The 17,967-nt window shown below is 40.0% G+C and overlaps 1 protein-coding gene across 1 annotated transcript in view; it reads right to left on the bottom strand.

Moving 5' to 3' along the window:
- Positions 1-17,967, bottom strand: part of cacna1ab (calcium channel, voltage-dependent, P/Q type, alpha 1A subunit, b) — a 100,029-nt gene that overhangs the window by 43,037 nt on the left and 39,025 nt on the right. The window contains exons 19-31 of the mRNA XM_061053765.1: positions 17,196-17,791; positions 15,625-15,932; positions 14,435-14,567; positions 14,125-14,254; positions 13,455-13,514; positions 12,583-12,689; positions 4,343-4,442; positions 3,595-3,755; positions 2,603-2,740; positions 2,269-2,470; positions 1,987-2,151; positions 1,455-1,565; positions 1,082-1,165 (exon numbers count right to left, since the gene is read on the bottom strand). Coding sequence (XP_060909748.1) covers positions 1,082-1,165; positions 1,455-1,565; positions 1,987-2,151; positions 2,269-2,470; positions 2,603-2,740; positions 3,595-3,755; positions 4,343-4,442; positions 12,583-12,689; positions 13,455-13,514; positions 14,125-14,254; positions 14,435-14,567; positions 15,625-15,932; positions 17,196-17,791 — 2,295 coding nt within the window. The remainder of the gene's footprint in view (positions 1-1,081; positions 1,166-1,454; positions 1,566-1,986; positions 2,152-2,268; positions 2,471-2,602; positions 2,741-3,594; positions 3,756-4,342; positions 4,443-12,582; positions 12,690-13,454; positions 13,515-14,124; positions 14,255-14,434; positions 14,568-15,624; positions 15,933-17,195; positions 17,792-17,967) is intronic.

The raw sequence follows: 17,967 nt of genomic DNA, 5'->3' as shown, positions 1-17,967 counted from the left end.
CTGCTCAGACAGAGAGGAAGTAAATTAAAGGTGTCTTTAATAATCTGAAAACAAAGTTTTGTTGGGCAGTAATCAGCTCAACAACTTCCAATTGAGTCAGTGTGGCTTAGAGAAAGACTTTTTTTGAAGATATATTTTCAGGCTTATTAACCTTTGTTTAAGAGACAGGACAATGGATAGAGTTGGAAATCTGGGATAGAGAGAGTAGGGAATCAAATGCGGAGAAACTACAGGTCAGATTCCAAACCTGCCCACTTGAAAGTCTATGACCTCCTTACATGGCATGTGCAATCTAACCAATAGGTCACCAACGTCCTGCTGAAAGAGAGACTTAAATAATAGGCGTAGAAGTTAATGCAAAACATAAAGGCCCATTTATTTAACGTATCTGGCCTTCAGAGAGGGGCTGAAATTTTCTATTCAATTTCACAAATGGTCACTTATATATTTATAACAATAAAATACACAAACATGCTGACATACAAATAAATCACAGTCAAAAATAAGGTTAATATGAATTTGTGTAACATCACATTAACGGCACAATCTGTCATTCATACAAATCCCTACATTACCCTCAACATTAAACTTTACAGGTCTTTTCTGGAGCTGTACTTCACTTCAGTGATTGAAAGATACAAGTAGACCCTTTGGACTTCATAATCATTTGGAGTTTAGTGTTGAAGGATTGCTTAATACCAGTCCAAGACTGAACAAAACAATTTTCTGTCACTATGTGATACAGTAAAGTTTTTTGAATCTTGAACAACTGGGCTCTATGATAAGTTATGCTTAAGATATATTGTGCTCTATCCATCAGATATATGTATTATAATATATGTCAATCTACTGTCCAACAGGCTCCTACAGAAAATGTATATGATTGTGTTACCATATTATCACCAAGAGTAAACAGGAAATGTTATAACCGATGATGAAAACAAAGATCTATCAAAAGTCAGTTAACAGATATTAAATCGAAGACAGACTTAATTTTTGGAACCAGTTGTATGTGACAAACCACAAACTTCTCTCTGCTGCAACCAAATAGTACAGTTTTCAAAATCTCCTCGGCACTTACCCCTAGTTCTGTCACTAAAATGTCAGTGATACTTCCAAGGACGGACACAAAATCAAAAATGTTCCAGGCATCTCTGAAGTAATTCTGTTGGAAAAGAAAAAAAAAAGATACATTAAAAAAAGACAGAGAGCTGGTTCAGGTAACCAATCCCAACCTTGTGGAGCTGAAGCCTGTGGAGGGCAGTCAATTACACACCCCTGGCCACTGGTGGTGGGGTTACCGTGGTGACAGACTGGATAGAGGCTGATAGCGTGTCTGCCATTCGGCACGATATGCTCAGGGTTGTTCAGGGACAGGAAGAACATGCTCTGGATCTGTCTACTGAAATAACCCTCTTTATAAATTAATAATGGGATGACGTTTACAGCCTTACCAGAGGGCCGAAAGCGATGATCTTCAGGATTGATTCCATGAGGAAGAATGTGGTAAACACGATGTTAAGGTTCTTCAAGACTTCATCATAGGTATCTGATGCACCGTTAAACTAGAAGCACAAGGACAAGCGTTGCTTTAAAAAAGTTGAAATATGTTGATATGGTATGAAGGAAAAGGTAATCTGATGATCCATGGTGATGAAGAAAATGGACCTTCTTTTCATTCTTTTGTTTACATTAAGTTCGGAGGGAACTTACAATCTCATTAGCTTTTTGGGGCTCTTCTCTGTTAACAAGTAGTTTACTAATTTTGTCTGTCTGCCTTTTGGTGATGCACTGTTAGCGTAGAGTGTTGTACAAGCAACTTGCTTGTCAAAAAATCAAACAAAGCAGCAAAGTAGAAAATCAAATGGGAAAAATGTGTTCTGGAAATGGCAATTACAAAAACTAAATACACTTTTCATAGATATAATTCAAAACATGAGATATGTACTGTTAATCAATAATAACGGATGGGAAGCAGGCTTGTACCTTCATCATGAGGACAATGGTGTTGAGCGCGATTAAAGCCATGATGCTGTACTCAAAGGGGGGGGACACCACAAACTGCCACATGCGATACTGGAAGCTAAGTTTATTCTTCGGCATATGGCGAGTCAGAGGCCTGGCGTTAATGGCGAAATCTATACACGCCCTCTGTAGGAGGAAAGAATTGGAGAGGAGAGAGAAAATATTTACTTTTGAATTTTCATTCCCTTTTGCTTTTTGAAAATGTTGCCAATTCTAACATTTGACCCCTGATTCCTCCTTCACCTCATTCTTTTCTAAGCTGTAGTCCTCCATCATTTTATCCCCCTGTTCCTGGAAGGTGATGATGATGAGCGCCACAAAGATGTTTACGAAGAAGAAGGGAAAGACAACGAAGTACACCACGTAAAAGATGGACATTTCCATCCGGTAACCTGGGCTAGGGCCCTGATTCTCATAGGTGGAGTCCACTGAGTGTTTTAACACCCTGCAAGAGGAGAAGATAAATATGATTGAAAAAATGAACAAAGTTGATGGTTAAGGAATGGTTATAATAAGAACAAGAATTGGTAAGTATTATAGCAATTGTTTGAAATAGTGTGTGTGTTAATCCACTCACTGCGGCCACCCCTCTCCAGTGGAGACAGTGAAGAGGGTGAGCAGGGCCCAAGCCACGTTGTCGTAGTGAAAATCGTACTTCTTCCACTCCCGCTTCAGAGCTTTGACCTCATCCTTTTCATAATCCAAATACTCGCCCCTGAAGTGAACACACAAAGTTTCAGAAGAAAAACACATTTGTATCAAATGGTTAAAACATTCCGAAATTGATGTGCAGAACATTTTGGTTATCGCTGAACATGATGAGATTTTACGGTTTGCTACAGTTTTTCCAGTGAAAACAGACTTAATACAATTTCCAGAAACTCCTCAAGATGGCAGCATCTGCACAGCTGACACCATTTGATTTATGTCTCCCTCTTAACAGGAGTTAACACCCACATTGCTATATTTTCACACAAATACTTTTGCAAAGTATCTGTTGCAATGAATGAGAACCGCTCTTTGTAAGTATTACACAGGATAGTTCTATGAGTGTAAACGCCTTGGTGACACATAGTTTTCTATTCATTTAAATTAAACAATGTTATTCCCTTTTTCTGAAGCCCCTCAAAAAGTCCAGTTCCTTCAAACAATCAGTCTGGTAGATTCAAATAAAATGGATTATAAGACAAACATTATGCATAATTGTCAGGACACATTTTAAAGCCACTGTGATAAAGTTTGTTAAAGTTGACTAATATAGTGTGGAGCTACAACATGACCTACATCTGCTAAATGGATATATATATATATATATATATATATATATGTATAAATACAATTTGATCTTCAACCATCTTTGAGTAACATTTTTACAGCACTACTATGAAAAGTACCACACGTCTTTTCATGTCAATTTCATGTGAAATATTTATAACTGTGGGTCAATCTTTGATCGATCTGGTAAGCTTTTAGTTATGGGTGTCACTTCATATTAAATATGAAGAAAACAACTATTGTTCTGAATTTATAGTGCGCTAACAGTACTAAACCAAATATGGATAAACCAACCTGCAGTCGCGCTCAAACTCTTTGGATTCGTCCGTGCAGTAGAAGAATCTGCCCTTAAAGAGCTGCACGGCCACCACAGCGAAGATGAACATGAAGAGCATGTACACGATCAAGATGTTCAGCACATTCTTCAGAGAGTTGACCACACAGTCAAACACAGCCTACAAGCAGAAGACAATTAAAACATATGTTAGCTGTTGGCTAGCTGTTGTTTGGGAAATGTACACAGCTGATTTTGAAGACTCAGAACAGTATACAGCCTTAAAATAATCCTTTACATATTTCAAGGGCCATGCCACCCTTACAGGCACAAAACATGTTATGAATTTAAAATGTTGAATTATGTGTTTCCAACTGTGCCCTGTCAATGTAGCAATTTAAGATAAATGGAAGCTTTTTAAATACATACGGAGAAATGCTGGTGTCAGTGTTGAAGAGAAAACAATAAAAGCAAGACCAAGAAGTTGGTCCCTAAACTATCTGTTAATGACAGGCCTGTTTTTCCATTTTAATTGTAAAAAAAAATCAATGTTAAAAGCCTTAAAAATAAATGAGTGCTTTGAAGACAAAGAGACAAATTGTTGTCCAAATATTTGAGCAGCTAATTCTTCTTTCCAAAATACCTCAATCCTTTGAGCCAATAACTTTTTTTTTTAATTGAAAACTAAAATTTCAAAGTGTAATTGTTAAAAACACTTTAATAAGTGTTTACACACATCCGTCTTTGCTGAATTCAGAGGAGCCTTACCTTTAATTTGGGGAGTCGTTTGATGGTCTTAAGAGGACGTAGCACCCTCAGCACACGAAGGGACTTGATCGTACTAATGTCTTTTCCCTTGCTGCTCCCCCTGGAGGTCAGCAAAAGCACAACAACAACATTCAATTAGAGGGCAGTATGGTGGAATTCACCTTGTTCACGCGACAGCCATTTCCTTCTGATGTCATGTTACAACTGGGAAGCTCAGATGCTGTTTTAATGTTGTAGGCTACTGCTCTGTTGTTAAAATGGTCTTGTTATTATGTCACAACTTCCCGACATGGAGTCATATTTCAAGTTTTAATTGCTACTGCTAGACAACAGCCTGCTAAAGGGTTTCATGATATAAGGCTTATGTTAGCTAACAGTCAAGCCAGCTAGCTTAGCTGGAAAGTGTTCTTCTAATATTAGCGGTTGTGACTGAGCTGTCAGGACTTTATAAGTGTTACCAAATAAAGTTGGTTAGCATTCAACCACTTCCCAGCTATCATTAGGCTAACAACTGATTTTGTTGAACCGTGCATAACATTTTTATATAGGCCTACATACTCAGAACAAAGTTAGCTAGGAAGCTGTTTGTACTATCTCGGTTATAAAAATGTTGTTTTCACTTAATTTCTACCATCCATTTAAAAAACATGTTTTCACAAGCTAAAAAAAAAAAAGCAACAAAAAAAGAAATCTTTTACAGTTTGCTTTCCTGAAAGTACAACATAATTACAGTACTTGAGCCTCCCACCCTTAACAAGACATTAGTGGAAGATGGCTGTTGCGGAAAATGGTGAATAAAGAGATGGCACAAATATAAAGGACTACTTCCAAACTATTTGCTAATATCAACTGTTTTGTCTTAAGGGTTAAGACAAGTAAGTTAAATTAAAAACAACCCCTCCAGTGACAGTCATTAAAGCAACACAAGATGTCAGAGTTGTAGAAATTGTACATTGCATTTACATGGTCCATCAAAAATCTTAGTCACTTATGCTGGAGAGAAAATGAACATTTGAATGCACGTCAAACATGAAACCGGTGGGAGGTAAAGCACTGAACAGTAGCCTGACTGTTTGGTTTCATGGACACCAACAAGCAGCATTGAAATTATAACATTCACCATCAAACAATAGACATTTGCTCATTCCATATTGACAGGCATCTCCCGGCAGAGTGCCCAGCCAAACCTCTTTCTTTCTTTTTCAGTGTAGCGCTGTTATCGGTTCTTCGGAAGAAATGAGAGTTTTAGATGTGATCACATGAAGTTTTACGTATTACATGGACAGGATTATGTTGATCTGGTGAACAGTAAATGTTTCACATAGCTTCCTTTCATTTCAGAAAAGGGTTTTAGGGATTCTGTTTTCAGCTACTGAAACCTAATTGCACGGGGCAAGTACGGAAAACAGAGGCTATGTGAGACTCTTGGCACATGGGATGTCGTTTTCTGAACACGATATCGCATGTCAAACAACACCGACAAACAAGTTGCACCAATAGCATCAAATGAGCCATGAGAGCAACGCAGGAATTGATTATGGCCCAAAAGACAAACTCCCTCAATAGTGAATTTTAATGCCCATGTTTCATAACCCAAACCCGTAACTGAACATTCTGCTCATGATTTGTGTGCTAATGATTTGTGTGCCCATTGAACAATATTGAAAAATTGAGGTGTCAAGGGAGTTAAAAGTCGAGTTGATCTTTACAGTGAGTTTATGGGCATTGTTTAAAAATAGGAAGGGGGCGCCTTGATGCCTGCCAAACCTAGGCAGAACACAGATTGTCCATCAAGGCTCACTCTTTAACTATGAACGCAGTTCCCGTGGCAGAAAACGTAAGACAATTCAATTCCAGGCTGATTGATTGAGTCTGAGCCTTGGAAGTACTATGTGTATGTGTGTATTTGTGTATGTGTGTGTGTCTGTGTGAGTGAGACTTGATCGATTATCAATAGGCCTTCCCCCTAAGAAGTGGAGTAGGACTGAGGTCTCTCTATCGGAGCAGCAGCAGAGTATTAGAGTAAAGCCCAGTAAGAATTCAAAGTATCCCTACACATGCATACACACAAACACAAAAACTCACACATGCACGCTCCCACACACACTTTGAGTCTCACGTTTGATGTGTTTTTTTTTTACTGTTAAACATTCTTCACTGCAGCTTAAAATTAAAATGTTCTTTAAATGAACATCAAACAATCGACACCTCTAGCACTAAATGTAGGGCATCAAATTGGATGGTTTTCTGTGGCACAGAAAGTACAAGGAACGGTACAATAGGCTGATTGATTGACGGTACAATGTGGTGACAATGAGTACGAACGATCAGAAGAACAAAGAAAGAAAGAGAGAGAAGCCAATTTGATCCGGTTGGTGGAGAGCAGGGGGCAGAGCAGAGGAAGGAGGAGTAGGAGGAGGGATGAGGAAGAACTTTACCGGGTGCTGCTCCTGTCGAGTTTCACCGAAGGTGGACACAGCAAGAGTCAGTGACAGCGACAGAAAGAAAGACAGTGACAGAGACCAAAGAGGAAGTGAAGGAGAAGGAGGAGGAAGGGGAAAAAAAGGAGGGAAGGGGAGGGAAAACACATAGATAGAAAGACAGACACACACACACACACACACACACACATAAATAGAGACACACATCGATAGAGAGAGAAACACACAAAGACAGACACAAGAGAGAGAGAGAGGGGGTTTGGCAGAAACAGGAAAGAAAAAGTACATCCATATAAGAGACAGACAAAGAAGGAAGGACAGCAAGATGGAAATACCTGCTAAGAAATCCCCAACACCCATTCTGGTACACACATCTCTCCCTCTTATTCTACTTCCTCCTCCCACACCCACACCCATCTATCATCTCAATTATCAGTTTATGGAAAGTCTACATACCAGTCTACTTAGAGTCAATGATATGTGTTCTGCATACTATGACCTATGTATAATATATAGCCTTTTTCCTTCACATTGCATATTTCACATTACACGGTGTATCAATCTTTATTTATAAATGTTGTATGGATTGATTTTATAACATAATAATGGCTTGTGGTTGTCCAACTGCATGGATTAAAAAATGTTGAGTATTATCATTTTGGTTGGATAGACTACACTGTCACTTAATTCAAGAATGTTAGCTGTAATAAATACTTTATGCTAATGAACAGGTTGCAAATATTCTAAAAGAAAAAAACAGCAACTGTGTTCTACGCTGTAAAATTGTTTTAAAAAATGAATTATGTAGGCCAAATTGTTGGAATAAGAGGTAAGTTTCAACTGCATTTCCTTTATGCTGCATTTTAATAATAAAAATGCTTATTCAGATTTACAAAGCTTTCGGTTCTTCACATGTTTTTCTCACCAGTATAGGCTCACATATACAGTAGATTATAATGTCATAGCAAGCAGCTTTCTAGTGAATGTGTGTACATTTATGGAAGAAATGTCACTTCAATTTAACATGAATTAAATATTATGGTAAGATTATATATATAATCTGAAAAGGGCTATGATCAAATAAGTCAATAACCTGAGACATAATAATATTAAAAGTAGAAATAATTCATCATTTAATCTAAACATTGCTGTAGTACACTCATTACTCTTTGATTACAATATTTCCTTCCACATTTCCTTTGCATGTACAAACCCTCCTTCCCTCCTGGCAGCCTTCTGCAGTGCTATACCAGCTATATGAAGAATTACCTTCACAGTTGGAAGAGGAATCTCGATTGCTGCATCCATTTACACCGATTATATTTTATCACACCATAATGATCAATTAGAACAGGCCTACAGCACAAATTGCCCTCATTAGATGTGCAATCATCTAGTGGGATTTTATCAAAGCTCTTCTGCATGCACATCTGCACAGTGGCAGGAAAAAAAAGGCTGGTTCCAGGTTCTCTTGACATGTTCAAGCACATGACATAAACTCAGGAAATTCATAGTGAGTGGAGACTCAAGAAACCAGGATTTGTGTGTATTATCCCATACACACACACCATTGACAGAATGAAAATGCATTCTCACAGAGTCCTGCAACGGCATGCAGCTCTCAATTTTTCATTCAGAGTTTTTTTTTTCTGGAGGATGAAAGGGAGCAAGAAGCACTATTTGTTGTGTTTAAAACCCATTTAAATGTGAAGCCATTGCACTCTGATCATGCTAATACTCCTTGTCGACAATGGTTCCGTCATGTACCTGCTTTGGAACAATATCATGCGTCACAGTGAAATACTAGTCTGTGGAGCATAATGTGTACTAAAGCTCAGCCTCGGAGCAGGTGGTGTGAGCCAAAAGGTAAAGGAGGAAATAGGATGAGGAGAGGGAGACAGGTTATGGAGGGAACAGAAGAAAACAAAGGTACGGCAAGGGAAAGGAGGAGAGACGAGAAGAGACCAGCAGAGGAGGGAGAGGAGGCATCTTTACTTTGGCGAGGAGTCATGCTGTGGAGGATGCAGCGGAGTGATTATCAATTCACAACTAGTTGTTGAGTAATATTTAACTTTGATTGAACATGTCCTTCTTTGCTGGATAATAATGATTTTCATTTTGAGAACCTGTGACTGGTGATAATTTGAGGCTTTTCATTTGAAATTTTGTTGTATTTAAAAAAAAAATACAAAAGACATCTTGAAACCACATTTAGGGGTCGGTACATGTAATGTGTTAAAATAACATGTCAGCACAAATGAAATTATGCCAATTGAAAGTCAATACGTGGATGACTAATGTGGTGGACATAAGAATCCTCAAAGAGGGATTGGTCAATTAAGACAAACTATGTAAATACTCACAGTAACAAACGTATACATATTTCATCTTAACTACTGTATATTTTTCAGAACGTAACAACGTTTTGTTGCCTTAACATTAACAAGTAGTTCTGGTTCATATTGCCCAGCCCTAACTGGACATCAACAGAGGTAAGGAGGATGCACACACAAGTGTCTCTAATTCTCTCTCAATCACTCTCAGTTTTCATTTACAAACACACAATAAGTCCTTCCAGTATCATTTATCTTACATTTTGAATACATACTATGTATTTACTATATACTACCTTAGCATAAAGACAAATAACTCCACCTGCCACATCCTGCCCCAACATGCCTCCCTCCTTCCCTCCCTTGCTCAGTATGATTTCCCCGGGTCGTGCAGAGGAAGGAGAGTTAAATACCTGAGCCTCCGGGTACGTATACATAGTCGGAAGGATGGGTGAGTGCAGATGTTTGAGTGTATGTGGATAAAAAAGAGAGGGGAGAGGGAAGGGGAGGGCAAGGCGATGACCCTTGGGGGTGTTCCTCCCTGTGTTGAACTGATAGCCTGGGCACTTAAAGGGTTAAAGGTGTCTGGGGCGCCCTCACCCCCACAGACTGACTGGCAGGGACTTCCAGCAGAAAGGACGAGAAAAGATGAAGAGGCAGGAGAGAGTGGTGTGGCTAGGTTGGACAGCAGAATGTTGGCTTTAATGGTTGTTGGAGAGATTGGGTGGAAAGGTGTGTGTGATTGACTTTGAAGGATCAGTGGGATTACTAAAAAAAATATGGGGGTTTATTTTGGACAAGGAAGGAAGCTGGGGTTGGGTGGGGGAAACAGCGAGCTAGGAAGCAATGGGCCACACTTGTTCCCAACATACAGCATGTAAATTCAATTAATGCATGCTAACAAGCTAAACCAAGATGATGGATTAGGAATATTTTATCTTTATAGTACATTGTGTTTGTGTGAAGAAGTTAGAATACTAGAGCTAGTAGTAATATTAAAATACTAGTTTACCTACAGTAGGTACAGCCTCATATTAGTGCTAGCATGGCTGTTGACTGCTTAAGATGTGTTCAGACAGTTTGTATTTAATTTACTACCACTTCTAGCCAATTGAAGTTCACTAGTTCCCTATTTGATGATCTGTTCGGTAGTTCAGACTTAGCAAGGCATTATGCCAGCATTACTCAGTTGGAAACTTACTTTTGCCCTTAATTTTTCAGCAGCAAAGCACCTGTATGTCTTGTGAGAATGTCAATTTCAATGGAGGACAAGACTAGCAAAACTTTTCCTGGTTTTAAAAAGAAGTTCGGTTTGTGCCTTTTTGATGTATCAAAGAATGTCAGTAGCATCTCAAGACTAATAAGTCTTTGGGTTTTGTGAATTTCTGTCTTAATTTGTGTCTTGCTTTGGATTTTCTATAAAATTCAACAACACACAACATTGGCTTCTCTTTTGATCTGAATTAATTTGTTTTAATTTTCTAAAGTATACTCTGGGTTTATGAAGCGTTGTGAGATGGCAGGAAGAATTGGACTGAACATGATGTTTGGTTTTTCATGCACAGTTTGCAATTTTATTTTCTGAAGCAAGTTGGAGTATAAGGGGACTGTCTCCAATACCGCCCTTTTTTGTGCTGGCAGTGCCCATTTTCGGTTGGGGAAAAAAGGTGGTCGGAAAAAGTTGACTAAGACCTCTGAAGGTACTGAAAGACACTTGTTCTCTATTTGCTGTTTGTTAGGAATAAGAGGTGAGGGGTAAGAGGGATGAGTTCAGAAATCAGGTATCACATAGTAATGATACATAGGAGGAGAGAATCTTATGAATGAGGGTGTTGAAAGCTTCCTGGAACCAAAGCTTAAGAGTGGGGAGGGTCGGTAGGCACAGATTAAGGGGGGATCAGGATTTGAGATGCAAGAAAAGAGGAAGGGGTAACTCACTGCCTGTTTGGTGGAAATATCAGAGCGGCATGGATTGTAAGTAATGCACATAAGGAAACAGGAGCAAGGAGGATTGGGAAAAGAAAATGTTTGAGAAGAAGCAGGTGGTGCTTTTTATTGTTAAAGGTCAGACAAAAGTGGGAAATAAGGGTTGATATTGCTTTAAGAAAACTGTCTCAGACTAGATTTGGCGAAGTGTTTACAACAAAGTTGCTTTCAGGTGGGGTCAGAGCTTTAAAATCAAGAAAATAGGAAAGGATGACTTACTGCCTGTTTGGTGGAAACAGAGCGGCATGGATTGGTAAGTAGGGGACATAGGGAAACAGAAGCAAGGAAGATTGGGAAAAGAAAATGTTGAGAGGAAGTTGGTGGTGCTTTATAATGTATACGGTCAGAGAGTAAAGGGAAATTGTTTCAGGAAAGGTCTTGGGGAGTTTTGTTAGGGAAAGGGTTGGGGAGGATCAAAGTTTTTTAAATCAAGAAAAGAGGAAGGGATAACTCACGGCCTGTTTGGTGGAAATATCAGAGCGGCATGGATAGGTAAGTAGGATGTACAGGGAAACAGGAGCAAGGAAGATTGGGAAAAGAAAATGTTGAGAAGGTAACAGGTGGGGGTTTATCATGTACACGGTCAGACAATAAAGGGAAATGAGGGGAGGGACTGGTTTGAGGTGATTGTTTCAGGAAAGGGATGAGATTTGTGGGGTCAGTAGGGTGAGACTAACTACACTCTAAAAAAATACTTTCAGCCCTCAAGGGTCCTACACTTGGAACTGTGAAAGCACCATATAAAAGGCGGGGACATCAGTCAAAGTACTGTTAAAAATGTTTTGAAGGAGTACCTCTGGTACCCCTTTAGGTACCCTTCAGATTGCATCATTAGGAAATTAAAGCAACAAAAGGCCTGTTTTCTTTTCAGAGTGTAGGTCAGAGGTTGATGATCATTAAAAACATTAGGGAAAATGGTTTGGTTAAGGATGTCAGTTGAAGATGCAAATGAAACAGAGAAAGACCTGCTGATACGATGCCTGATGTCATGATGAACAACGTGGGAACAAAGATTGAAATGGAGAAAGGGTAGACGACAGGAGGATGGAAAGTGACAATGACAAGATCACAGAAGAAAGTTTTGGGAAATAAAATGAGGGACAGAAAAGAACTATAGCTACAAGAAGAACAAGGCAGGAGTAGAGTGCAGAGAGAAAGAAGAACAGTGCAAAGAAGAGCAAGGGAAAGGTAAAAAGCATTTAAAGAGAATACAAGGTTTAAAGACATAAAGGAGATAAAGAGAGGGCAGAGCAGGAGGAAGCTAGGAAGAGAAAATAGTAGAAAAAGACAAGGACATGAGGTGATGATTTCTGAAGTACAGCAGGTTGAGAAAATAGGGGAGAAGGATTAGCTTTGCCTGTTGTGTCCAACGCACAAGGCTGGGCGACGAGGGTCTTTCTGCCGATGGAAGAATGTGTGTTTCGTGTTTGTGGGTGGGTTGATGGAAATGATGAGAGAGAGAGGGTGGGGGTACACTTACGTGAAGGCGAAGGCCACCAGAGCACCACTAACCACTATAAAGTCCAGAATGTTCCACAAGTCGCGAAAGTAGGAGCCCTGGTGGAGGAACAAGCCAAGCACCACCATCTGGAAGACATGGAGCACTTTTAGAACAAAAAACATACATTCATGCAATAGTCTAGGGCTGCCCAAGTAGTAGACAAAACTTTTAGTAGATAAGAAGAGACTTATTGGTTTGTTTGTCGCAGAAAAAATACATCTCTGTTGGTGTGTGTGTGGGTTTCCAATAGCAGTCACATTGACAGGTAGCCCCTCTTTGTGAGTGAATTTGTAAAATTCATATCTCAAAGGACAATTCTAACAGTTTCCTACATCTTCTACATCTGAAAATCAGGGCCAATGGGAATACTAGCAGATAAAGATCAGCTACTGACATACCACATTATTTGCATATGGACCGGTATTTGTCAACAGTCCCAATATCTGCGAGTACTGTTAAACCAATGCATCCCTGTCTGATGTTCCCACACCCCAAATTAACTTGATTAAATAAAGTGATTTAACAAATGTGCATTGACTTGTCTGCTCATTGCTTAAACTAAGGGCTAAAATTCCATGAGGATAATCTTTGATCGTTGGCAATCCTGAGGTAGAGATATATTTACATACTTACACACATCAAAGCTTTAACAATACAGATGTCATTGATATGGGAACAGACATTCAGGACAAACACAAAATACACGAGTAGGCACACCAACACAAACATTATTAGCATACTAGATTTGCTTTAAAAACCTAAACAAGAGTCATACATGTACAGTATGCAAATCAAAGGTACTAAAACATGTGTCAGTATGCATACACAAACACACAGTGATACTTTGTTACCTTGATCAACATTTCAAATGTGAAGACGCCTGTGAAAACGTAGTCAAAATACCGCAGCACCTGCAGAGCAACACGACAGTGTGAGATGTAGGTATTATAATAGAGAGTAGGAGAGAGAGTAGTAGATAGATGAATCATTGAGAAAGAACTACGAAACACAGCAGTAGAGGTTAACAAAGACAAATAAAAAAATAATCAAGCACACAGAAGACCAGAGCAGATCCTAAGTTGCTGAATCCAGTTTCCTTCTACAGTGTTTTCTTTGACAAAAATAAAAAAAATGATTCTTACTCTGGTGCTATAACACACAAGTGTTTCTGGTTTCTTTTGATTTTACACAGATACATTTGGTGAGTCAGTATACATGTGATGGTCACCATTGACAAAAGGTGACAGCACACATTACTGCCTTATATATTGTTTTAACTAAAAATCAATTGGGAAGCACTTAAATGATGCATTTACATGTAGTACAAATACATCATTAATACCAACCTTTAACACATACTTATATACTAGTGAAAATCAGCCAAGGCCTTTTCACTCAGTAAGATTTAACTAATTGTATATCTTTAGGAGTCATTTCTTTTTAAAAAGATGTCGACCCAAACACATTTGCAGGTGAAGATAACACATAAAACACACGTGTACATGCAGAGCCATGTCTTACATTGTTTCGAGGTGATTCAGGCCAGACAGGGTCCTCTGCAGCGAGAGCTATGCTGCTCATAGCGATGACGGACAAGATGCTGAACTCAAAATACTTCAGAGTCAGGATGTAGTGACAGCACTTTCGAAACCTGTCGCAAACACACAGACACACACACAAATGTTGACAGAGAAAGGCAGACAAACCAAACTGTTTCAGCATTTTTCAGACCTAAAGAGAAAATATTCATAGACTAGTCCTAAATAAGAAATAAAGTGTTTAACAGCAGTGTTTGACTAAGGTTAAGGTTTACACACATATAAATACTTACGGGTTTGTGGTAGACATTATAAAGCAGGAGCTGTAAGGAGGCATGGGTTTGGGACCGTCTTCATCTCCACCCTCGTCCTCCTCCTCTTTCTTCTCCTCGCTCTTCTTCTGGTCAGTGTTGGCGTTCTTGTTTACTGAGTAAAACGAAGATGACAAAGGAAGAGGAACAGACAGACAGAAAGAGGTCAGCATTAGCAAAGCTAGACAGAAAGAAAACATTGAATGTATTCATCAGGCAAACTGAATAAAACCGGATTCACGTCATAGAGTAAGATAAGTGGTCAAGGGGACAATACAGTAGACCATGTTCTGCATGTTCTATTTTGTCAATAAGCTAATTAACTCATCATGGAGATTACTGCTTACTGTGCAAAACAGCCGTAAAAGGTCTACGGTAACAGTTTGTCATACAGTAGCTTGGACATTACCTGGAACCATAAGTTGTGATATCTTGGTCTTTGCTAGTTCAAGTTTGATTTCATTATACCGTTAAACTACATCTCCACATGTTTTGAACTCGGTCAGGAGATGTGAGCGGCGAGTTTTTGATAATGCAAAGGGAATTTGTGTGTTTTTTTTACTGTAAAAATAGCAGAAGAGCAGTCCATACATGTCAATGATAGTCCACAGAACTGCAGAGGAAGATTAGGCTTTATGTCATCACTTTGGTCCTTGATGACCCGCTTGGTCGTTTTCAGCTACTCAGTAACATAAGTGCAGGTGTCAAATGAGTCTGCATCACAGTCTGTTCTCACCATTAATGATCTTTTTAAGGATAATGAGGCTCTGTGATAATGTGAGAAAGTCAGATGATTCATTGGGAATAAACATTTTTAAAAAAAAACAATGAATGCGTTGCTGTCAACATTACTTTGAAGGCGTTGTTCCTCAGCTATCACATTTTATCAGTCAAACATTTCATATTTTAGTGATTCACTAACCTTATTAATTAGCTTTTTTACCAAAAGAAGGGAGTAAGGTGCCACTCTTTAATGCCGTTAGGAACAAAGGAATATTGGTTTCAGGTTCATGCTAAATTATAGGTCAAAATGTCCATGTTAGATACAGCAGTACTGGGATTTGTTGTTTTGCATTTTAATCTTTTAAACATGAAACTGAAAAAGAATGGTGGATGGCCGATCCACTGCATCACCTTCTTAAATACAGTCTCAATACACAATACACCCTCACCTTGCAGGATGGCGTTGGTGGAGGGGTATGGGTAGACGGGCGGCATGTCTATCTTAGTGTACTCGGGTTTGGCCATGCTGGTCAGGATCAGGCTGTCCATGCTGTGGAGCAGGGTGTGGGTGTCAGCGTCACGACAGTTAAGCAGGTTGTTGACGTGGTCGGGATGGTCAGGGTGATCCGGTGGGAGGGTGTATGGGTGCTCGTAGGCGATGGCCAGCTTGCTGTTGTTGCGGAAGTTGTCCAGGTCCTCATTGTACTGCTGTATGGGCCTCGTGGTGGAGAGGCTGGGACAGGTGCTGCGGTGCTCCCTGATGGTGGAGGGGAAGCAAAGGAGGAACAGAGGCCAGAAAGAAAAAGGAGAAATCAGCGGCAGAGGGAATGGCACATGGATAAGGATGAAATGGGTTAAGTAATAGAGGGAATTAGCTTTCAAAAAACACCAGATGTGGCACCATATGTCACAAGATGTGCACAGTTTTCTCTACCATTGGTACCAACACAAACAGAATTACATTATGAACCCTTTGAACTCTTCGAAATAAGTCTGAGTGGCTGTATTGGTATTTTTGGCCAAAAGGATGTAATTTCTTTCATATCAGTAAAATCTGTACGGCAAAAACTAAAAGATTATGAAAGTCAATTAAGCATTGTGGTTCACAGAAGTGTTGCAATTTCGTCATGAATAACACATAGAAAAACAAAATCTGGTTGTAAGCATCTCAAATTATTGAAAACATTTGAATGCACCATCCATGTGGTCTAATCCCAGCCAGAATTAGGTGCAACCAATTTCTGATGAGCAACCAAGCAGTCAATCCCAAAGGCAGCTAAAGAGCCCTCGGTTGGCACCAGTTTTGTAGTACTTAAGATCATTCTCCATCTCAGAAGCAGTCTTTAAACTTTTCAAACTCTCCGTTTCTACTCAGACAGTCTCAGTAAATGAGCACTCAGGATTATATTTCAAAAACTGGTCAAGGCCACATTGAGGGGATATCCCTAAATTGCCTGTGCATTATCTAAGTTATAGCTTCATTACTATGACGTGATACACTTCTCCCTCTGTAGCAGGAGTATTTAAATGTGAGCCGCAATAGCTAATGATAATGTAGCTGAATATACATAACCTCCATGCGGCCTGCCTCATCATTGCGCATTGATTGGTATCTTTATTTAAATCAATACACAGTGATGAGACAGGTCACATAGAGGTAAGATATATATTAGTTACATCATCATTAGCTTTTTTTCTAAAATAGGCTGCGTTACCGGCACAATATTTGAGGATACAGAGTCTGACTTGGATAACTACGAGCTAAGGAGTGTCCTGTAGTGTCTGATTGGTCTGGTCTCTGCCTTGGTTCAGTCTAGATACACCGTTGTCTTGATGTCTTTACTTTGGTTAAAAGGGTTTTGACTACAGCCCTAGACTGCGCACAAATGTTCTGTGAAAGTTCCTTGCCTGAGTGTTACTTTTCTTCCCTAATTCATTCACAGAGACTAAGGTTGTAGTTTGAGACACACACACACACACACACACACACACACAGAAAATAAACCCTTCCTTCACTTACTTTCTGCTGCGATGCCCTCTGCTCTTGTCATGGCTGCTTTGGTGATGCCGTCTCATCTTCCGTCCTTCTCCTTCCTCGCCTTTCTCCCCTTCTCCCTCTGTTCCCTTAGATCTGTGCCTCCTGCCCTCCTCCCCTTCCCTGGCTGCCCTGCGGTGCTGCCTGGACCTTCTGTGTTCATGCTTCCACTCTCCCTCTGCACTCTGATGGTGAGGAGACACGCTGCGAGTCTCCCGGCCTTCCCGGTTTCTGTGCCGGTGGCCCCGATGGCTCTTATGGCTGTGCCTCTCCTCCCCCTGCTGGCTCTCAACATTACCTAAAGACGTGCAGCTTAAACCATGCTCCATGTGGGTCTCCGCCTGGACTCCTTCACCAACGTCCGTCCCAGCAGCTCTCTGGTGGTGATGACGGTGGTGGTGGTAGTGGTGGGCTGCTCGACGGTCGTGGTCAATGTCCTGTCGCTGGTACTCCAGGTCCAGAGGCAGCTCACCTGGCTGTGTTTTGTTGGTGTTGTTGTTGCGGTTGTCCTGCGGGTTGACCACCAGTGGCCTGTCCAGGTGGGTCTTCATATCACCACGTCCTTTCCGTGGATATGGTACCTGGGGTCGGATCATAGTAGGGCACAATGGATAAGTCCGAGCTGCTTCAGAATTCAGATACAAAAAAAAGACTTCACACACAAAAGGCCACATGTGTACTGTATATATCTTGAAGATATGACATTGTTTTTATTTCCTAAATGAGATGTTAATGGTTTGCCTTTAAAGGAACATGT

This window comes from Labrus mixtus, chromosome 2 (assembly GCF_963584025.1).
Source record: "Labrus mixtus chromosome 2, fLabMix1.1, whole genome shotgun sequence".
NCBI lineage: Eukaryota > Metazoa > Chordata > Actinopteri > Labriformes > Labridae > Labrus > Labrus mixtus.
This window is presented reverse-complemented; position numbering and strand designations above follow the sequence as displayed.